Here is a 24521-nt window from a genome sequence, read left to right on the forward strand (position 1 = left end):
CAGAACAGCCTTGACAGAAGGGAAGTTAAGTAGAACAGAAACAGAGATCTCAGTATTGCTGAAACAAGTGTATTGGTTGAAAAGTAGAAGCACAGAGGATTTACAGCAGCTGGCTGTGATTGAACTGACAATAAGAAAATATTGGTGAGCATATTTCAAACAAGAAAAAGTCCTTTAGATTAACAGGTAGGCAGACCAAGAACAGAGAGTAGAGATGAATAAAATTGCTGTGCTGCTAACACCTGCTGCACAAAAAAAGATTTATAAAAAATGTCTGATAAGTAGGAGAAATGGACTAGGAGGCTGGGCACTAAGTTGCCAAAAGGAGAATTGCTTGATATCTTGGTATGTGGGGCAATGGAAACCTTGATTAAAAATTCTAAAGTGAATGAGACAAGCGAGGAAAAGAAGGAAAAGAGGAAGACAGAAAATGAGGTTTTGAAGTTGTTTAAAAGGAAGAAAAAGTGCTGTTAAGGAATGTGAAGCGAATATATAATGTGCTATAGAAAGGTGAGTTGATACAACCACCCCCATACACAGATGGACAGTTCCTGGTTGTATCAGTAGTGGTAAAGGTGTCAGGAGAAGTTGACATGGAAGACAGCTCCCCTTACAGTTACTGAGATAGAATTGGATGTTATAGTAGACTTAAAGAAACCCAGGAGGAGAAAATAATGCAAAAGCAGGAAAAGGATGAGCTGGCAGGTGGAGTCAGTGAGAATGTGAGGAGAAACTTGGATAAGAAGAAAGTCTTGACCTAAAAGTTAGATCTTCTTCTTCTTCTTAGATAAAAAGATGGATAGAGGACTATGCTCTCAAAACAGCTCCTTTGAGGGCAATGATGAGAGGAGTGGGGAAACAGTCATTAAGGGTGCCAATTGAATCAATAGCAGCATATGAGACACTCAAATGGGAAAAACAAACAGCACCTGCCCATGCGACACCAGATTCTACAAGACCATTTGTGTGGTATGTGGCTAACAGAAGCAATGGTTATACAATAGCGGTATTGATACAGGAGATGTATAGTGGCAAACGGAAACAGTCCATCGCATACTATAGCAACAAACTGGATAATGAAGCACATGGATATCCACCTTGATATGAGGGCCTTAGAAAGCAGCTACTATAAACATGAGATACCCTATTACCCTTTAAACACATTTCAAAATTGCAAAACTAAATGAGCAAGGTAAATCTGTGCTGACCCAGGCTAGGATACTGGCTTTAATGTCATTGTTTACATATCCTGATGTCACTGTAAAACAATGTAACAAAGTGAATCCAGCAGAAACTGTACCATTAGAATATGAAGGGCACCCACATGACTGTTAAGCTGACTCATTAGCATTTACCAGACTGTGGCATGACTTGGAATCCACACCAATACTCAATGCTGAACTGTCTTATTTTGCAGATGGCTCTTGTTAGAAGGATCACCAAGGAAATCATGATGGTTTTCCAGTAGTTGAACAACAAGGCGAGGGCTTTATTGAGATAACCTCTGAATATTGTCCACAACCATGTTCAGCACAGTTGATGGAACTTAAGGCCTTGACAGCTGCCTTTAAGCTTCGAAAAGGTGGTAAAGTAAACAATTATGCAGACTCTGCATATCCGCTTGGAATATGTCATTTGTTTGGTGCAGTTTGGAAGCAGAGAGGTTTCAAAAAGAGCAATGGCTCACCTTTACAACACTTTCAGCAAATCCAGAATCTGATTAGTGCCATGACATACCCAACACACTTTCCCATAATCAAGTGCCAAGCTCATAAGAAATGTGATCATTACAGGTAATAATGCAGCGGACGAGGCAGCCAAACAGGCCTCCAAATGCTCCATCCCAGTATTGGCACCTACTATAGTCATAACAGAGCCCACGCTCAGACCATTATTATTACCAAAATAATATGAATGCAAGAATGAGCAAGCCCATAAGAACAATCCATGTGGCACCAGAAAGGTGCTACTAAAGACTCAGCAGGATTACAGAGATCACATGACAGGTCCATTGTGGCTCCTACAACACTTTTGGAAGTGCAGGGTTTTGACCATTGCACAAGGGAAGAATATTCAGAAAAATTAAAAGCAAGGAAATGGGTCACCTTATTTACAGACAATGGTGTATAATATATTGGTAAAATGTGACGTATGTTTGCAAAACAATGTGCGTAAGGGAATAGTGAGCCCAACTTGACAAATTCCAGTACCAGAAAGACCTTTTAACACTTGGTAAGACTAGGTGGTTATTATAAAAAAAGTAATCAACAAAAGGTATATGTTGAAGGTGACAGATCGATTCAGTAGATGGATGGAGGCTGCACCTTTAGTAGATCAAGGGGCAGGGACAATAATCATGTTTCTTACACAAGAAATCATAGCCAGATTTGGTATACCAACAGATCAGCATTCTTTCAAAATGTGGTAAAACAGGTATAGCAGCAGTCAAGAGCAAAGCAGAGGCTGGGGTGTGTGCATCTCCACAGTCACAGGGAATGGCGGAGAGAATAAATTGAATGCTTAAAGCTAAGCTGAATAAAATATGTGCAGACACTAAAGTTAATTGGGTGGATGCTTCACTACTTATATTAATGAGTTATCACATGCAGACTAACAGAAACATGCATTCAACTCCGCATGAAATGTAAGAGCCTGTGCGGAGCGGGCCATATAAAGGACCCTCGCTGGAACAGCTACTGATGGAATTTAAATCTTACATGAGACAACTGCTATACTTAAAGCTATCTATTTGCAGGAAAAGAATAAAGAGTCTGGACCAGAGATATCAAACACCATAGTGCTGGGGGACCAAGTGTACATCAGGGCATTTCAAAGAAGGTGGAACGAGCCTAGGAGAGAAGGCCCTTACAAAGTTTGTTTGGGCTGTAACCACAGCTGTACAGGTAGAAGGATGCACCACATCGTACCACCTCAATCGTCACACTTGGGTTCCAGAGAGACAGAGTAGAACGAGGGCAGAATGTAAACAAGGTGGGATTTCTGCAAGTATGACTGGGGCCCAGTTAGAGATGGAAACAGATTATGAGCAAAATACAGTACCAAGGACCAGTTACAGTTTGTTCAACAATCAGAAGCAAGTGACGAAGGCGATGCTTCTGATGGGGAACCTGTCAATACAGATTTTTCTAGTCCCACACTGTAATGCAGAGGCCCTCTCAGCGGTAGGTCTGTCCTCAGTGTCAGCAGTGGCCCTCATTTAACCTGGGTTAAGAGACTACTACAGACCCATAAGAGGTCCACAGCTGAATGAGGGGATGATGCTACAAAGAGTAAGCTAGTGATTTGTTAAGTGATCCCCCACCACTGAAAATGGGAAAGAAGAAGACGTGTTGAGTAAAGTAGACAAGAAGTAAATGGAACCAGCACTCTAAGATGTGATAGAAAAATGGGCTATTTTTTTATTAAATTTTATTGTAATCATTTGGTACATATAGATCAATTTTTACAAAAAATAGGATTGAAAACAAATCAAACCCCACCCCTGAGAAGGAGAGCATGGCCTAAGGAGTAAAACTTAAGGCTTGTAAACATGCCTAAATCATTGAGTTTAATAGGGCAGAAAAAGATAAATGGAGAAGGAAAAAAAATGCGGAAAGAATTTGTTATTCTAAAATATTATTGATTAGATCCTGTCAGGTTTTGAAAAAATTCTGTACAGATCCCCTAACTGAGAATTAGATTTTTTCCAATTTCAAATAATATAAAACATCAGTTTCCCACTGACTTATTAGTGGAGAGTTAGGATTCTTCCAATTTAACAAAATCAGTCTGCGTGCCAAAAGTGTAGTGAATGCAATCACAGTTTGCTTGTCCTTCTCCACTTCAAATCCATCTGGAAGAACACCAAACACAGCTGTTAATGGGTTAGGAGGGATTGTGACACCAAGGCTGTCTGAAAGGCACTTAAAAATTTTGGTCCAAAATGATGTTAATTTGGTGCATGCCCAAAACATGTGACCCAGTGAGGCAGGAGCTTGGTTGCAGCGTTCGCAGGTTGGATCTTGCCCTGGGAACATTTTGGACAGTCTTAGGCGAGACAGATGAGCTCAATATATAATTTTGAGTTGAATAATTCTATGCTTTGCGCATATGGAGCTCGAGTGAATTCTCTGCATCTCTACCTTCCACTCCTTTTCTGATATATTAAGAGATCTTTTTCCCATTGTCCTCTTGGATCTTTGAAAGGAAGGGACTCTAATAAAATTTTATATATTGCAGAAATGGTGTCTAAATCCTCAAAGTTGAGCAGTATTTTTTCCAGCATGATGGAGGGTACGAGATGAGGAAAATCGGGCAGGTTCGATTTGACAAAGTTTCTAATTTGAAGATAGTGAAAGAAGTGTGTAACTGGAAGGTTAAATTTGGAATGTAATTGTTCAAAGGATGCAAAGATATTGTCTATATAAAGATCTCTGAGCAATTTAATTTCCAGATATTAAAAACTGGATATGTTTGCGAGGGTTGAAAGAGGTGGTTCTCTTGCAGGGTGCCACAGATAGAAGATTTTCCATCTTAAATTGCTTTCTAAATTGGTTCCATGATCTGAGTGAATGAAGCACAATTGGGTTATTAGTATATTTGCGATAACTTGCATTTATTGGAACGCAGAGCAGGGAATATAAGTAAGTGCTGCAGAATTTTACTGCTATTGTGGACTAGGCCTGTGTATGTTCATCTATTTGTGTCCAGGTTTTTATGCCTTGTATGTTTGCTGCCCAGTAATAAAACTGAAAATTAGGTAGAGCCATGCCACGTTCTGCCTGAGGTCTTTGTAGGGTCGCTCTTCGGATATGTGAATGTTTTGAGTTCCAAACAAATGAGGTTATGGTTGAATTTAATTACTTAAAAAATGATTTATTAATATATATTGGGATGTTTTGAAATAAAAAAAGAAGCTTAGGTAGGATATTCATCTTAACAACGTTAATTCTTCTGGCTAGAGTGACATGAAGGGTTGACCATCTATGCAAGTCTTGCTTAATTTTTTCCATACAGACGGCGAAATTTTGTTGATAAAGAGCTTTATGTTTACTTGTGATATTTACCCCTAGGTATTTAAACTGATCTGCTATGGTAAAAGGTAGCGTGTCCAATCTGATGTTATATGCTTGTGAATTCACTGGAAAGAGCATACTTTTATTCAAATTAATTCTGAGACCAGAGATCTTTTGAAAATCTGAAAGTGCTGTTAAAACTGCAGGCACAGTGTTTTCTGGGTCTGATATATATAAAACCATATCATCTGCATATAGAGAAATTTTCTGTTCCAGTCCTTCTCGGATAATCCCCTTTATCTGATAAGAATTTTGACAGTGGACCGCCAGTGGTTTAATGGCGATTGCAAACAGCAGTGGTGACAAGGGGCATCCTTGTCTGGTGCCACGTTCTAGTTTAAAGTAGTCTGAACAAATGTTGTTAATACAAACTGAAGCTTCTGGACTGGTATACAGTAGTTTGATCCATGCACAAATATTCGGGCCAACCCCAAATTTCTCTAATGCAATGAAAAGGTAGTTCCATTCAATCATATCAAATGCTTTTCCTGCATCCAATGATATCATCATCTCTGGGGTGTTTGACTTTGCTGGTGAATATATTACATTAAACAGGCGTCGAAGATTGGAAGGTAAGTGTCGGCCTTTAATAAATCCAGTTTGGTCCTGTGATATTACCGAGGGCAGCACTTTCTCAATCCTTCTAGCTATAATTTTTGAGAGTATCTTAACATCATTATTCAGAAGTGAAATTGGTCTGTATGATGTACATTGTAACAAGTCCTTATTTTGTTTAGCAAAGATGGTGATTAATGCTTGACGAAAAGTTTGAGGTAGAATTTGATTGTCTCTAGCTTCTGTAAATGTTGCCAATAAGAGGGGAGCTAGTTGAGTGGAGAATTTCTTATAAAATTCTATAGGGTAGCCATCAGGGCCTGCTGATTTCCCGCCTTGAAGTGACTTTATAGCATCTTGTAATTCTGATAGGGTTAGAGGTTTATGCAGTTCCTCAGCACTAAAAGTATCTATTTGTGGTATCTGTAATGTATCCAGAAATGCATTAGATTGTGTGTTGTCTTCTTTAAACTCAGTAGTATATAAGGTTTTATAGTAGTCTCTAAATGTGTGCATTATATTTTTATGGTCAATGATTTCATCTCCATTTGTGTTGGTGATTACTGGGATTGCATTGCGAACTTCTTGCTTGTGGATTTGTTGAGCTAAAAGCTTATTAGCTTTCTCTCCGTGTTCATAGTAATGATGTCTTGATTTATAAATAAGTTGTTTAGTTTCTTTAGTTGTCAAGATGTTGCGTTCTGTATGCAGAGCCTGCCTTTTCCTATGAAGAGCCTCACTTGGACACCTGGCTTGTTCTTCATCTATTCTAGTAATTTCGCTTCTTAGCTCTGACACTTTCTTGGTTTCTAATTTATTTCTGTGGGAAAGATATGAAATAATCGGTCTTCTTAAGAATGCCTTTAGAGTTTCCCCAGAGTGTTCCTGCAGAGACCTCTGAGGGTGTGTTTGTCTCTAGGAAAAAGCTAATTTGTTTGGATATAAATTCTGTACAGTTCTCGTCAGCTAATATAAAAGGGTTAAGGCACCATCTGTGAGGTGAGTGTGGGGGGCATAATAACCTTAGTTCCAAAACTAGAGGTGCATGGTCGGAGATAACAATTGTGTCATATTTACAAGATTTAATTGTAGGTAAGAAATTATTATCTATAAAGAAATAATTGATTCTTGAGTAGCTATGATGCACTGGTGAGTAGAACGAATATGTTCTTGAGTTTGGGTTTAGAAACCTCCAGGGGTCTGATAAGTTGTGGAAAAATGGGCTGTTTGTGCTGTGCTACTGTGATCTCTTTGTTGTTTCAGGATATGGCCGGTGAACAGTTGCAAGAAACGGGCAAATTGATGGCCTGTGGGCAGATGTCCTTCATCAAACGCCCGATTGTTTGGTCCAAAGAACCAGGAAAAGCTGGGTCATGCTCAGAATCCTGGGGTTCTGGCTTCCGTGCAGGGGTGTGTGGCTCTTGTCCACTCCTCAAGCAGCGGCTACCCATATACCGCAAAAAAGACCCGCTATTAGACCTGCAACACCCATAGCCCTAGAGGTGGACTTATCACACACCAAGGACACAGCACAATGGACAAGAAACAGACCTTGGAGAACACTTGCTACAGATGGGCTCTCTATACTGTAAGAAGTTTTCTGAACAAAGGATGTGAGCTATACACCCTATCCACGCTGAGAAATTAGATAGTGGTTCCTAACCCACACACTTCTGACAAATGTCAAGGAGATTGCAATCATAATAGTATGAAGTTGAGGTACTGCCTTGCTGAATGCCTTGGCTTGGTGTTCTGAACTATTATTACTGGCCCTTCTCGTACCGTGTCTCCTTGGAGTGCGTTCAGCCCCCCCACTTCACAGCGACACGTCTCGCTAGCGGGCTGGTGGGGGGGGGGGGGAGGGTTTGGGTTGGGGGAAGGATAGGCGAGTGAAGTGCAGATCACGCAGCACGGCAGAGGCAGCAACCAGCAGCTGATCGAGCAAACAGGACGTTTAAACAACACTGTATTTGTTTGCCATTGTATCACCGTTTAAGAGGAGTTTTGGAGGGGCAGCTGTGTCTCCCTGGGGTGCGTTCAGCCCCCCTTCTCAAAACGGCCCGTAGCACTGGTGGGGGCGAAGACCCCATGTCTGATAAAAATAGAACCTAAAATGTTGACATAAGAAAACCAAAAATAAAGCAAAAATCTTGTCTAATATTTCTGAATTCAAATAACTTTAAACATACAGCTCCTATATGGCACCCAATTGTTAAGCCACCCTGCTATTTCAGATGGCTAGCTCTGCTCACACGAAGACCTACTGCTCTACTTTGTAGATTAGTAGTGCTCAGTAGCTGAGGACAGTCAATCACCAAGGTAAGAAGCTGTTTCCATCTTTATACTTTCCACAGTACTGTGGCTCTTAAACTAAGCACAAAAGACATAAACAAAGAAGACTTAACAATCACTAACCAAAATGTTAAACTGAAATCAGACTTCTTTAAACCGTTGCTGCCCCAAAGCCAAACAAAGTTAGTCTGGCCATCAGCCCACAGACATCTGGCAAAAGGCTCTGACTTTAAACCTGGCTATCTATACATATGTATGTGCATGTGTGTGCAAAAAAGGTGTACAGGCTAAAAATGGCTTGCACATTTACAGACTACCTGTAGGTTAACAGGACACTGTATAACAAATACTAAAGTTTCAATTGACAAAACTGCGGTTACTGACAGGGACATACTTGTGCACAGAGGCCAGAACTGCCCCACAGTTCTTTAAAGAAAAAACGTATGGCCTGCAATCCCGACTATAAAGCTATAAAGCCTTTGACACTGCATTATGGCACCTTTTGTTTCTATGAAAAAATTGCTCCCAAAAAGTAAGCAAGTGGTCAAAGCAATCCCTCAAAGGCTATATAAGGAGTGTAAAGTGCTATCTCTCAATGAGAGAAGAGTGAGTGAGTCAGTCAACTTTGCATTTTACATATGGTGTGAAGAAGCTGCCGCTCCTCCAAAACCCCCTCTTAAACAGTAATTCAATGGGAAACTATTAAATACAGTTTTTTATCTCCTCTTTGCAAGATCAGCTGCAGGCTTCCATCTTGCACGGCACTTCGAACATTTAAAAGCCTGTACTGCAGCTGTCCTTTGGTTCACTGCCTTGGCTATCTTCCCCCAGACATCCTCTGCTTTATTCTTTATTATGCTGTTTACGAATAAAGTTTATGCTTCTTGAAAACCCTGAATGAATCTGTGCAACTGTGTGACCCAAGTGTGACGATATGTAGAAGATAATAATTATATACACACACACACACAATAATTTTTTTTCTTCAGATGATATGCAGTTACTGGAGTTGGTTTTTGCAGGTAAAATTAAATAACACTATTGAGTTTCTTGCCAAGCTAAGGCTATGGTTTTTAGGCAGTTAGGGCATGTGCCTTTGTTTCTATGTTAAATAAATTCTTACAGTTAACTTCCTACCCTTGAAAATTATCAGCTATTAATGTGGCATGTTTCAAACTGTGTGGTTCTACCCATACTGGTGGCCAGTGTACAGGTCAATTGTAAAATTAAATTTATAATATTTTAAAACCTCCACACTGGTGTAATATTTGTGTGGCTGAGGCAAATCTGATGATACAATATATAATACACTAATGAAAGCCCATTATCGAGACAGAGTGTAAAATGCTGAAAATTAATTAGTAAACACTCCATTTGTGTCATTATTAGTTAGGTTTTGAAGCAAAAAAAAAAAAATGAGACAAATGTTATGAGAGTAAATACATATATTTGAATGTTACAAACGAGAATAGCACGTTTTCTCCAGGCACAAGTACTTACTACAGTTAAGATCAATTGTGCAAAATATACAAAGGCTTAAGCATAAAAATGTCTTATCCATTGGGCACAGTGGAAGCAACAGAACAAAGGCTCTTTACAGGACTTCTGAAATATTTGATTATTCTTCAATTGACAGGTTTGATAACCAAACTCCAGCCTTAAAGTTAGAAAAAATTAAAAGGAGAGAGAAATCAAAGTAGTTGTAGTTTGTGACATTTGAATTTTAAGTTAGCTTTGTCCACTAAATATTCTACTTCAATAACAGCTACTATCCAGCTAATATCTGCTCCATATACTAAATCTCATAACAGCATAGAAGTGATTTTTCTGACAAACCTAATTTGAAATATGTTATTACAACAGCAGCTATAAAGAGTTTGTGTCAAATAAAATATCCCAAATAATATTGTCAGTCAGTCAGTCAGTCAGTCAGTGATTCGCTAATTCATGTGGCACTGCAATAATAATGTTTAATCTTTTTAGGATCGATTTTAAGTATTTACTTTTCAGTAACTGAATGGGAATAGTCCGTGAATAAATTTAGCACTCATGGTTACATAAATTAGGAGCACATGTCTAGATAAATCAGGTACAATATGATAATATTTTCATTCTATGTAAGCCCTATGCTGAAATCTTATAAAATGCACATAATTTGTTTGTGCTCTAATCAGCCTACCATTTCCCTCTCTGTGCTTCAGCTTTAGTCAACTATTGTATCAATGCTACTGCTTTAATAATTTACATTTCTTATCATCAATAGAATAGCTGTACACTCAAAGATAAAGGTGTTCAAGAGTCAAGTGAGCACAATTTGCTATTTTGCTGCTTTTCTACTGCTGAAGTGAAACTTTTTTTATGTTGCTACTGCACATTAAAAGATGTACAACTGAAGCATACAAAATGAAACTTGTCTTGTGTCATATTTTATATCACTGAGAAATGATGCTACACAGGTAGCAAGAATATTCCACTTTTTAATTTGACAGAAATTACCTTGGGAATGTTCTGCTCCGAAGTTCCTTGATAAACTGTTGACTGCCTGTTTGAACTGGCCGGCTAATCTCTCTCATCACACCTAAGTGATCTTGTTTTTGAATTCCTCGCCGTTTTTTCACTAAAAAATAAATTTAAAAATGACAACTTCAAGTTCTGTAAAGGATCTGTAACATTATCTCATTAATATCAACAAAAAAATTGTAACTCTTTATGACTGACCAAGATGTGAAAAAATAATGAAAAAAAGAAAGCATGATAAAGAGGAAACATAATGACGTATAAAAAATAACTCGACACCCATTGCAAATATACATAAAAAATTTCAGCAGCCAATTGCACATGTATAGGGAATATCAAAGTAAAATTCAAAACCTTTGCATTCCATTTGCAAATATAATGATATATCTTCAAGCACAAAACAAATAACACCTTTACATTTCAGCATATTGTTTTTTTGTCCTACTCCTACAGCACACATATTTAAAATAACCACAGCAATCTAATTAACTTTTGTATAGCTTAACTTCAGCTGAATACAACAAAACTAAGATGTTAAGTTTTAGATTACATATTAAAATGTAAAATGCACCTACATTGTTATGTAATCCACTCTATCTAAATGCAAGAGTGCTGTATCTTTATTTACCAAACACCAGTACATCATTTGATTGCTTATGACCCATAAATTATGAAACCCTCAGCTAAATACATAAATGCATTTTAGAACTGGATCACGTAACAAATAAATGAAGCAGATAATATTGGTGCCCCATCTGTGCTGGAGAAATAATATCTCAGGTCATCCATAAACCTACTAACAAAAGAATTTTAAAAATCTGATTATGAATGTGGAACTACTTACTGATGGATGGTCCATGTGTGACTTGACAGTTTGGACAATGGTAAAGATCGATATCTGTTGCTTTATCTTCTTCTACTCCTACACAGCTTAAAAATCAAAAGACAAAAATATCAGAAGAATAACTCAAAACAACTCATACTCAGATTCAAACAACAAGTAAAATGTTCTCCAGCAAAAATTTAACCTAAAACTAAGGTGTCATCTCTATGACTAACATCCAGTCATTTTAAATAGAAATAAACATTTAATACTAGTTGGTACACCTTCATTGTTGGGTGTAGAAATTATTAATAAATGTTTTTGAAATTATTTTTCCTGCATAACAAAGTGACCGTTGCCCCATTCTGACAGGGTTTTAGTGGCATACAAAAACCTCTTAAGCGAGTCTGCTCCCAGTCTGCATTCCTGAGAGAAAATCTAAATGAATGGCTAAACGAAAGCTGCAACATTTGGTCAGCTTGCTTTCATAGTTTCATCTGATCTATATTACTAAACGACAGTTTAATTTATGCACGGCGGACGCACTGAGGCACATGCGCACAGCACCTCGGCGCCCTAGAGTCAAACCCAGCGGCTTCCCAGAGTCAGTAGGTGGCGCCCAAACAACACAACCTGTAAACTAAACTTGCTCTAATCCACTGTGCCAGCAGTCAGTGTGGCATATTTGGATCACATGACGGTAATTCAGTAAGTTCAATTATGATTTCTAACAGTAAACGACGTCTACCTAACGACACAGCCACAGAACAACAAAGACGAGACTGCATAGATAAAAACAACAAACGGAGGCTCCTACAACGCGCTTCAAAAACACCACATGCAAAGAAGTCACGGCCCCAGATAACAAACACGACACCGCATGAATAAAAACAATACACGGAGGCTCCTACAACGTGCTTCAGACACACCAGAAGCAAAGACGTCACGGCTCCACAATGAAAGAGCTCAACTAGCGGAAATACAAAACGAGCCCGTATGGATAAACACAATGAACGAGCGCGCCCACAACGCGCTTCTGACACAGCACAGGCAAAGGAGGCATGGCTCCAAATGGAAGGAGCTCAACGATTAGTAATACAAACACAAGCCCGTATGGCTACGACCTGTAAACGAGCCCGTATGGAGAAAAACAATGAACGAAGGCGCCCACACAAAGAAACCGCTTTAGTACAAATAGGTTTATTTAATTAAATAGAAACTTTACCATGGTTACGACCTGTGAACTAAACCTGAGGTAAAGCGTGCACGCCAGGTTGTACAGCCGCCCGAACGCGACCGCCCACACCACCGTATATACGACGATACAGCCATTGAAAAACAAAAAAGAGACTGCATGAATAAAAACAATAAAAGAAGCGCGTTGAAATGAACTTTCCCAGGACGCACCCACCCTCCATGATATAACAGAAAGTGATTGTCATTCTTGGATTTGCAATTCTTTCAAGAATCGCGGGCTTGCTAGTAACAGAAATAAATCAAAGATGAGTTGCCACATCTGCATAGGTTGCATCACATAAAGGGACCATTCTGTAACCGCAAGCTGTGCTCTGGCTCAATATGATGAAATACATAATACACCTATAAACAGACTACTTCTAAAAGTGAAAGAGACTATAATCCAATTACCTATGTCTTCACCACAAGTAGGTGCTTTCTGTCTCTTTGGAAAAAGAAGCTGACTCAATCTTGACCTACTCTCTTTGGGCCCGGAAGCTACCTTTCATAGAGCCTTGTAGATGGACACACTAAAATAACATTAACTCTAAGATCCACTCCTACTTGACAAGCTCTGTGCTAGTGACTGAGTAAAACCTAGAAACCATACTTCAACATGGGTTCAGTGCCTAAACATCTGTACCAGAAAAGAGTCACATTTTTTTCAGAGAACATGGCAAAGAACCTAAAAGCAGGTTGAAGAAGACAACATCACATCATTGACAAAGGGCCACATGTATGCGAAGTTCACCACTCAAATCTCCTGATAGTTATTATGGTTCATGCCAATCCAGCTAAAAGCTCTATCCAACCTGAGACTATTTCTCTCTGCTTACATGTAATATGGAGACTATGCACTGGATCATATTTAATCATTTACTCCTAGTGGCTTTGATCTAAATGCTTCACTTGCATAAAGGTGATAGAATGCTCTGGAAAATGTATGCATTGTTCAGTCATTCGGTTATTTATCTCATTTCATTTTCTCAGTACATATTCAATTGAAAACGTTTTTTCTACCGCAGCCATGAGAACATTCATATTTAAAGAGTGACCATCACAGATAAACCTCCCAACACTGGTTTTATTAGAAAAAAGGGTTACAGAATTGATGATACATGTTGGACTGCCTTCACTGCAAAGCACAACATATACCAGTTATATAGATGGCAGGATCATTTATTAAGAAATAATAAATTTCACACCTCAAATTAAAAAAAAAAGATAAACCACCAGAGCTAATCCATATTACTAACAGAGAATAAACCGGATATGGACGCAGGTACATGGCATGCCCATGGATGCAGGAGACATAGTGCGCAGGCGCCGATAGCGAGCGAAGTCTGATCCACCGAGAACGAAGGAGTCACAGCTCAATAATGAAGGAGCTCAACTAATGTAAATATGAAATGAGGCAACGCGCCCATAGGTAACCACACAGCCACACAATAAAGAGGATTCAGCCCACTGCCCCAGAGTGAAACGGGAAATACTACGGAGTCCACAAAGGTCCACAACACACAGCATAATCAAACCTGAGATAGTACAGATAAACCGGATATGGACGCAGGCGCCTACAACGTGTTTCTGAACCATAGCTCACCACCACAAGCGGATTCTGATACACCACCAAAACCGAAAGAGCTCAACTAACGGAAATACGAAATAAAGCAGCGAGCACAGGCAATACGGAACCCTAACCGTCCACACTACACAGCATAGTCAAACCCGACATAGTACAGAAGGTGCGGGCGCCTACAACGCGCGTCTAACACACTGCAGACAGGCCCCCGAGATGGTACAGAAGCCCCAGAGGTACGGACTCCACAGCATATGTGAATCACATTACAGTAATACAATGAGTACTCACATACAAAACAAACACAACAGGCTTCGGCGTCCCGCCCCACAATCAAACCGGAGAGAGTACGGCATCCCCAAACGTCCACAAAACACAGCATGGTCAAACCCGAGATAGTACGGAGGGCGCATGCGCTTACAACGACTACCACATGAAACACACACACGGCACCGGAGGTATAATATTAGCTCAACTAACCTACAGATGTCGTAACGGTGAACATGATACATATGTGACAATTACCAGGACAGACAATAGTCTCTTTCAAATCTATTTCGGGTTACCCAAGACCAGGGGTTGGCGAGCGAAGCGAGCAGGGGGCAGAACCCCCCTAGTATGTTACTGTAACTAGAAGTTGTAATTGCCACACTTGATTTGACAGCAGAGCAGGACTGGAATGAAAAAAGCAACTGAATATGTTTGGGTAATCAGCAGCCTTGTGTGTTTAAAGGAATACTCCACCCAAAATGAAGTTTGTAGTGATAACTGAAAAAAATGTAATCTCATGCTTTCATGCGGAACAAATAAAAAGAAGTTTCAGAAAGAACAGAAATCTATGGTGGTAAGCACTAGATATTGAAGAAATGCTCCAAAGGTTTCGACATAGGAGGAATATAAAAAGGCCCTGCCAAGTTTGACCAATGAGCTTAAATATCTGTCATTCATGGTGAACTATCTTCCATAGCTGGTTATTAATCAAGTTAACACTACAGTGTATTATTTTAATTTTACTTCATTTATCCTGTAAAAAGATGAATATATAACTTGTATAACTTACCTTATGATTTATTTTTAGGCAAAAAATTTAAATTAACCCAATCACGGTCATGCTATGTTAGAGTGACCCAACTGATTGTTAAATAAACAATGTTTAATTTTGGATAGGATGACAAGCTGCTGTTACCTCTTTTCTTACAGATTTCCTTTGAAAATACTACTACTCATATGGTGAGGGGCTAGACAAAACACAAATATGAAGCTAATCACATATTATTTTGAATTTCTGTTAATTTCAGGCTAATGGACAAATGAGTGGGAGCTCATGGTATTTCACAATTGCCAAATACTTCAGAAACTGACAAGATATGGGGAGTTTCTGTAATTTTAGTAAGGGCAGCTCACCCTGATAAATTACTGTTCAAAATACAGGTAGCTCGGTTTCTCAGTACTCCATCCAGGTCACTCTATACCATGCATTTGCATTTGTAAATCACTGATTATGTTAAATTAGCAGTGTTACTCAGGAAATTGCCCGGGCAAAGCCAAGACAATGGGCAATTGTACTTTATAGTACCATATAATACATACTGTATATCTCTATTTATATATCTATCTATTTATATCTATATATATTTTTTAAACCAGGGACACACATTATTACTGTAATTCACTGGAGCTGCTTAGTCTTGAACATGCTACATACAGTACAGTTAGGGCGGGGTGATATGGTAATTTTTTTTATAAAGGTTCCATTTCACTCCTAAATGAGATGTAAAGATATCAGAAGGTTAATTTTGGTTTAAAAGTTGAACATGACAAATACACTCTAGAACATTATAAAACTGTACTTCAAATAAATAAAAGAGGAATATATAATAAACTAAAATCAAAATTCAAAACAGTCAAAAGCTTCAGGTGTTACAGGAAAACACAAAATGCACAACTAAATTCTTTGGTCAATTCCAAATAAATAAAATAGGTAATACAAAATAAAGTGTCAATTCTGACCAGTCAAAAGCTTTCAAGTTGTACTGGAGAACACACTAAATTTGTTGATCAACTCCAAATAAAATAAAATCTTAATTCTAAAATTATCAAGTTTTACAGGAGAACACAAAGTAAATTCATTGGTCAATTCCAAATAAACAAAGTAGGTATTAATACAAAATAAAATCTCAAAAGATACCTCTATACTGTATCCTTTCTTTGTATAGATTCAAACTGTTTTAAATGGTTGGGAAACAGACCCATATATAAACAGATAAAAAACATTCCGTACATATCCTCAGTACACATTCAAGCAACTTTCAAATGTAAACGAAGTAGAACATAAACAAAATTGATATATTCACTCAGTTGTGGTCAGCTTACGATCCAAAGCAAAAAAAAAGATAAAGGAACAAGAAATCCCCACTAGTGCAGCACTTGCTTAAGTCTGGAACTGTAAAGTCTTGCATTGAGCATGCGCTAAAGGATGGCAGTGTTTCAGTTTGTACAGAAGATTAGTGGTATTACTTGTCTTTGTCGGAACATGCTTTCGACACAATTTGCAGTGCACGTTACTCTGCTTCTTGTAGGACCTTAAACAGCCAAAATATCTCCACACTACCAAATTCCTCTAACCCTTCTTTTCAACAATGTCTTCGATCTTTTGAGCCTTGGGCTGTGCCATTGGGGTGTCTTCTTTGGTAACTCTGATTTTTTTTCCGGGTTTTTGTTAATATTTTCAATTGTCATGTTCTCTTTTATCTCACTATTACTCCTGACAGTGTGTGACAACCTAATCTGATTTGGCTGTAGCTCTGTTCCAACCACATGATTGGTTTGGCGCAGTGCTATTCTCATTATCATTGGCTTTTCATATTGTCTGTCAAAACATGGATGGATTGAGTTCTATTGACGTTGTATCAACCATGTATATTATTTCTGTTGACGAAAAGTTAATTTGCAATAATTATCATTTTAATGCCCAGCACTATATACAGTGACCGATTTTGGCTTTTATTGATAATCAAAGCAAAACAATTTTATAGGAAGCAGTATTCTTTTGAATTGAAACAGGTTAGAAATAACAATAAATATGTATGTCCACCTATGCTTGCTGGGATAGGTTCCAGGTTTCCTGCAAACCTCCTGCTCAGGGAAAAATTGGTTTAAAAAATGGATGGATGATTATTATTAGATGTTAACAGTTTTAATGTATTTGCATCATTTACTCAAGCATTACTTTTCATGTTTTTGTTAATTTTAAGCTCACGCTTAATTTTTTTTTTTTTCCACCATAGCTATACCCAGAGAAAGACATAACCACATTGCTTTTTGTAACAAGTTAAAGTTAACAGACTTCACATTTAGGCAGTAAAGGCAATGAATTATATATTAATAAGCATACACAGCACACTGTAATGCATTCCCCTAAAACACCTCCTTGAGCAAGGAATCAAATTAAGCAGTTTCAACAATGAAATTACGTTAAAAAAAAAAAAAAAAGCCAAGCAATATAAATCTGTGTTTAATGGAACTTGTCTGTAAAATAACAAATGAAGAGATTTTTCTGTGTTTTGAGGAGAACAATACGCACCCTGGGATTTTCACTACAACATCACACCACAGTGATGCTCATGCCTTGATGCTGCTCAGGTGGAAGTTTACACCATAAAACACACTAATTCACAATCTTCTCAATTTTTCAGCTACTACGGGTATTTTACAGTCAATAAGTGTTTTGAGGGATGGCCAGCCAAGACACCTCCTTAAACGAAGGACAGGGGGAGATGGCTTTTGAAGGGTGCTATCGCCCCAGACTACTACTTGGCAGCCCCCCTGATATGCAACGATGCCTCATATTCCAACAGGGCTGTATGGGAATTGGTATTTGACAACTTAGCCTTGTTGGGTTCTGTGGATGCTGCCGGGGGGAGCTGCAGAGCCCCACTTTGGGCTTTCACCACACCAGGGAGTGATTTATGACCTCGCTAACAAGCCAACTAGAACACTCCCAGGGGTAGCATTCTGTAGCCTTCATTCTGGGAGCCAGAGTCTAGGAGGAGGAGTGGAGACGGAAAGGACAAAGAAAGAGAAAGACAAGAAGAAGAAGAAAAGACCAACTGCGGTATTGGGCTTGTGAACCGTGTTGGGCAAACTTGTGTCTCTGCCTGCTGTGTTTGGGGAGCTATACATACCCTGGTGGACATAGTGCATATAATGTTTGAGTCAAAATATCAATATACAGTGGAACCTCGGGTCATGACCATAATTCGTTCCAAAACTCTGGTCGTAACCTGTTTGGTCGTGACCCGAAGTAATTTCCCCCATAGGATTGTATGTAAATACAATTAATCTATTCCAGACAGTCCGAACTGTATGTAAATATATATATATTTTTTTAAAAGATTTTTAAGCACAAATAGATAGATAGATAGATAGATAGATACTTTATTAATCCCGATGGGAAATTCACAATATATATATATATATATATATATATATATTCACAATATAGTTAATGATACCATAGAATGCACAACGTAATAGTATACTAAATGTAAAAACATTGAATAACACTGAGAAAACCTTGAACAACAGAGAAAACTAACATTGCAAGAGTTTGTGCTACAGCCTTACGAACTGCTCGCTAAAAACACTTTTTTTTTTTTTTTTTTTGAGTTTTAAGCACAGGGGAAAAAAATGAACATTTGAAAAATCCTTCATTTAATAAACAACCAAGAAAAGTAACATTGCAACATTGCACGCTACAAACCGATCGCTGTAAACAGAAGTGAAGTGGAGGTTAAAATCCAATAGAAAAAAGTCTTCATTTAATACGAGGTTAAAACAATGCTCAAATCAGTCTCTTTAAAAACAAGCCTGGTCCATTCTTTAACTGCCTTCTCAGAGGGCCCTATGTGGCCAGCCCTCTCTCTCGTGCGCACTTTTTGGTCGTAACCCAATTTGTACGTGTCAGAGACGTTCATGAACTGAGGTTCCACTGTATGTTGTATTTGCTATTGCCACCAAAGGAAGAAAATCCTGGGAAAGCATTATGCCTGTGCACAAATACAGAATTTAAAAATTTTGCATGCTGTTAATATCTGTACTCAATAAATTTATAACTGTGAGACAGCATTACATCCTTCAAAGTATAATTCAAATATATGATGTGTGCTTTTGCTCACAGGTTATATTAATGAATAGTTGTTTGCCTTCAAAAGCCATATGAATGACATACAGTATATGCAGTGTTTGCAGATTTGTATTTAACAGTGAAACATGCAGCTTCATTTGTTCTACTGACTACGTTTTTTGGCAATAATGCACCTTATTTAATATAGTAAATGCTAAATTAATAGGAAGATGTGCCTTGGCTTTTGAAGCATCACAACACTAAATAAATTTTATTTTGGTATTGAGTAGTAGGGCGTTCTACTGTGTTGGCCATTATGGATGCAATGAGAAGTCAAGCAAAATGATTATCTGCTCATGCCATTGCTGGTGCAGACAAGCCTAATGGCCACTTAGTTTAAACCTTCTATTGAAGTTTATTTGTTGCTAATGTTGTCTGCGCGGGCAATACTCCGACATCTCACAGTCCTATATGCATAATGGTGGATGTGTGTCAAATTGGACCCCTGCGCGACCCTGATGCTTAGAATGGTGAACATCTTTAGAAGGGCTCATTACAATTACGGAATGAATGTGAAGCCTCCGTTCATTTATTGGGGCTGCTTTGAGCATTTAAAAGCAAATAATCTCATTATCTTTTAATGTCCTCTTACAAATGTGTGACAAAGTAAACTATACTATTACACCTAATTTGATCAGTGATGTTATGTTGCTCTCAAAACATGCACAAATCAGTTTCTGAATTAATTCCATGATGGTATAAAAGTGCCAATAACTAAATTCTGCAAGCGTTTTGCTTTTTATTTTTATTTTTTTTTTTAAACATACGAATCCTGCACTTGCGTTCTGAAATTTTCAACAGTGAACACTAAAACATTTCCACACTTGACCCCTGCTGTTGCTCTTTTCAACATGTGTTGAAGTTGTGCTGTATTATTACCACAGGGAGCCATTTTCATACATAGTTTTTTCCTCAGCTTCTCTCATGTATTACTATGCCTTCTGGAGTAATGTTTCTGCTTGCAACAATACATGAGCACAGTATCGACTCTCTCTTTACTCCCGATACTGAAAAAAAGCTGGTATAATTACGTTTTTGGAACTTTACTACCAAATTAGTACCAAAGTATTGGTTTTTGTGACATCCGTAGTTAATAGTAAGGAACTTTCACAAAAGTTGAGAGAAGTAATACCATTAGGCATAAGATTTCCTGAAAATGTAACATTCCAAGAGACACTACTGGGAGCATAATAAGATGATTTACAACCAACTGCAAAACAGCTGTGGGAGACTGCCCAAAATTTCATCAAATGCCCTTAGCAACTTAACCAGAACAAGTAAGAAAACCCTCTGTGTTACTGCAAAATACATACAGGAGGACCTGATAAAGGCCGGGACTAGTGTTAGATCAGTGCTAAAATTTTGACTTCAGTATCAATACCAGCTTTTGGACGTCAGTGCTGGTACCAAAACGATGCTGAAACAAATAATGGGTAACTCCGAAAACCCCCATCTTACTTTAACCTCCCTGGTACAAAGCACAACTGCTCACTTCCCTGGTGCACTGAACAATCACACCACACTATGCACTGCTTCCCTCTTTATAGCCCTTAAGTCCTGATTGCATCAAAGCAATAGGGGTGGGGGAGTTTCTCATGAAAACCTGATCAAGTCAAAACAATAATGCAGTGTCCTATGAAGTCCCAATAGTGTTGAAATAATGTGGGGAGGGGGTTCCCTCATGAAAGGGGGTTGGGGGTTTGGTGGTGGTGGTGGCGTAGGATGACTGGCAGGTTGATGAGAGGAACGTTGACTTTACTTCTGGCTTAAAAAAAAAAAAATCATAAAAAGCTGGTACCTTACTGCTTCAAAATTTGTATTTTCTTGTGTTTTTTTTCTGTACTAGTATACCGTGCAACCTTTGCTGGGACAAGTGTTTCAGTGGCAACTATTTGATAAACACTGAAAAAACAAGGATGTCATGGCAAAACTCCAAGACACATAAATGCTGGGTCATTTTAAAGAGAAACATGATGCCTTTTTTTGGGAAATTGAACTCTGGTCATCATTGGACACTACAGCAAGACAATGATTTCCAAGCCCACCTCCAAGTCAACCTAAGCTTGGTTGAGAAATAGATCCTGAAATGCCCCTGGTGTGGGCTTTTCAGTTCCTGAATTTAAATCCCTTAGAAAATTATTGGTGGGATACAAAGAAGGCAGTTGCAGCACAAAAGCCATCAAACATGAATGAGCTGAAGGCTTTTGAAATGGCAAAGATTCTGAGAGGTGCAAGTAGCCTGTCAGCACTTACCGAAAATGGTTACTAGACATTTTAAGGATAAAGGATAGTCCAAAAAGTACTTAAGTGGTAGGTGGAATAATACTGAGCATTCATATTTTTGATAAGAACTACATTTTCCATTTGAACTTAAAAAGTTAAGTAAACTTATGTTCTCAAGAACTCAAATATTTATCAGTAAATATTTTTGTTGTTTTATAAAGCTTTCTGTTTTATATTTTACTTAACCTCGATTCATATCACTGTAATGTATTTTGAGGTAAGGGGGTTGAATATTTGCAATTGCAATGGTATAGAGATTAATATCACATCAACTTGCTTAGTAATGATAAGTTTTCTTTCTGAATGTGTTAGTAGTAACGTTTTTGCACCAAGTTAATTGCTATCCACGTTTGTTTTTTTCTTCTGCAGTTGCCCTTATCAACATATATAGAGAATATGGATTACATGTTTCAACCCTGTAATATAAATTTACTGAAATCATTTCAGAAGATTCTATTTAAAAAATCCTGATATCTACAATATGTTATCGTTGGCTAGCTGCTACTTCAGCTTGGTTTGCTTTGTACAGCATCATGCAATGGCAAGAGACTAACACTGACATTGTCAACACTACTGTGCATTCAATCACAAAAATAATTTTTGCTTTTGCAGTTTAACAAACTTTCTAAATCCCCAAGATCAACAATTGCTACACTTATTTCAGTATCTGAAAAAACAAAATCAAAACTATTCAACCACTCACCTTTAAATGTTTAAGAAAACAAACATCTTTAAAAAGTACTGCTATAACATTTGCTAAATCTACAAAATTGATTCATTTATCTGAAACCCTTACCTGCCATGGAACCAATCTTGACAAACGTCACACTCGATCATGAACCTGGTCACATCGTAGGGAAGTCGGCAGAGACAGTAGACTGGTACAGATGCCATGATATCTTAGCACACTTCAGCAACACTCCACAAGACCAAAAAAGTGCAATTTACTTAATGAAATAAGTTGGAAGGTGGACTTTACCCAGTCAGTCCAACATCTGGATTTTTTTTCCTGCTTTTGGTTGCCAGTCTTCTATTATTTTTCACAATGATTTTTGTCACTTTAACCACTAAAGCCAGCATCAGGGTGACATTTCAGAATAAACAGCATGTAAAAGTCACTCAAAACCATGATCACTGAAGTGAAAATTCTAACTTTTGAAGATGAAGATGTGCAAGCTTGTCACACTAAAAAAACAATGCACCTGTATTTGTAATATAAAAATAAATTGAAACAAAAGTTTTCTAATTACTATATACAAAAACGGTTTAGAAACATTAAAATATGCACTAAACGAACTTTCTCTTATTCTGAAGGAGGTACATACAAAACGTGTAGAAATACTAGTTGATGCGTTTTTGCCTGTAGGTTCAGGCTTCATACATTTAATTTTCTTTACTTAAAAACGTGTATCTACACTGACTTTATAACAAAATTTCGTTTGCGAAGGAGAGTATCTTGTTATTTTTGAAAAGTGCAAAAAGTGATTTAAAAACTTGTACACTGGAGAATAAAAATATTTACATTATGAGAAAAAAATAGCTCCAGCTGCAAATAACTACAATATATAACAAAAACGTTTTCCACAAAAAGAGGCAGTGTTGATAATATGTGTGGCCGTTGCTGCGCTCGACCACAGGACTATTTACATGGAAAGAGGCGACGAGCCCCAGACGATCTTTGTCTCACGGAAGTAGAGCCGACACCGTTTGTCTTCCAATCAGGTTCCACTGAAGCGATCCACACATAAAAGTGTCCACGAAAGGTACATGCAGGCAACTTTGGCTTTTCGACTCCGGGGTTTAATCTAGCCTGCTGCATACATACAAACGCCGCTTTGGAGTTATCCCCAATTAATGCATAAACACTTGGCGGTCACTTCTTATGACCCGTTCTTGTCTGTTAAAGGTCGCATTGTCAGTCCAAAAACTCGCACAACATACCCACAACCCTCCCCCCTCCTCGCTGTAGCGGGCCTTCAAAAGCTTCTAGACGCGGCTTCCCTTCTCAACTCGGAGCCGATGGCAGTCTTCGGGCCTTCGTCAAGAAACGTCAAATCCACCTTTCGCACAGCCGCTCCAAAGATTTACAGTCCAATGCGTTATCGAAGATACCACCAAGATTTCAAATATACCGTCTCTTGGGGTACAGGGGCGACGTACTCGCTTTCCTTCGTCACACACAGCAAAACAATATTAGAAAAGAGCCAGAATCGCTCCGCAACACCGCCATTACACCCAACATCCTCTGCTGTCCAACAACTGCTGAGCAATAAAGTTGTGGCAAATTGAATGCTCTCCGAATGAAATAAAGTTAAGTGTTGAATAGGACGCGCGTCAGAGAAGGGCGCATGTGCGTCCAGGGCTGCATCTATCGATATGTATTTGTACACGGCGAAGAGAAGACATTATTGTTAAATGTCAATATGTTTAAATATACCAGTGTCTATCTGTAAGCAACAAGTTAAAATCTTGCCACAATGTAGCGTCTGCTCGTTTTGGTTGCTTGCTGTCCTTAAAAGGGCAGCCCTCCTTTGCAGCACTAGGTGGAGTTTTTTTTCTTTTTTTCTTAATTGTTAGCTAGCTGTTTTTATATTGTAGACGCCCTGACCCTGGCTCTGAAGCTGCTTATTTGGAATGCTAGCACTTGCTATGGGTAACTCATCCCAGACTTAACGTAACATGCCAGTGCCATTACAATATACTTTTTATTGAAGGAAAGCAGGAAGAAATGGCTTACGAAAACATGGTTAATTTATATTCATACCATTTCAGCTAGCAAAACTAAGTAATGGAATATAAAACTACTTACGTTCACCTTTTTTACGGTGTAATACCAATCCTTTTTTCTGAGCTACTTAATCCAATTTAAAGTTCCTGTGGGCCAGAGTCTATCTAATGTAACACACTGGGTGACCAGGCAGTCCCGTTTTTATGCACTGCGTCCTGTTTAATAACTGAAATATGTCAAAATGTCCA

At 38.3% G+C, this 24521-nt stretch overlaps 1 protein-coding gene across 1 annotated transcript in view; it reads right to left on the reverse strand.

Moving 5' to 3' along the window:
- Nucleotides 1–23815, reverse strand: part of phf8 (PHD finger protein 8) — a 75945-nt gene extending 52130 nt beyond the window's left edge. Inside the window, exons 1-3 of the mRNA XM_028813349.2 lie at nucleotides 22342–23815; nucleotides 11284–11369; nucleotides 10419–10539 (exon numbers count right to left, since the gene is read on the reverse strand). Coding sequence (XP_028669182.1) covers nucleotides 10419–10539; nucleotides 11284–11369; nucleotides 22342–22439 — 305 coding nt within the window. The 5' untranslated portion in view covers nucleotides 22440–23815. The remainder of the gene's footprint in view (nucleotides 1–10418; nucleotides 10540–11283; nucleotides 11370–22341) is intronic.
- Nucleotides 23816–24521: the final 706 nt, after the last annotated feature.

This window comes from Erpetoichthys calabaricus, chromosome 11 (genome assembly GCF_900747795.2).
Source record: "Erpetoichthys calabaricus chromosome 11, fErpCal1.3, whole genome shotgun sequence".
Lineage (NCBI taxonomy): Eukaryota > Metazoa > Chordata > Cladistia > Polypteriformes > Polypteridae > Erpetoichthys > Erpetoichthys calabaricus.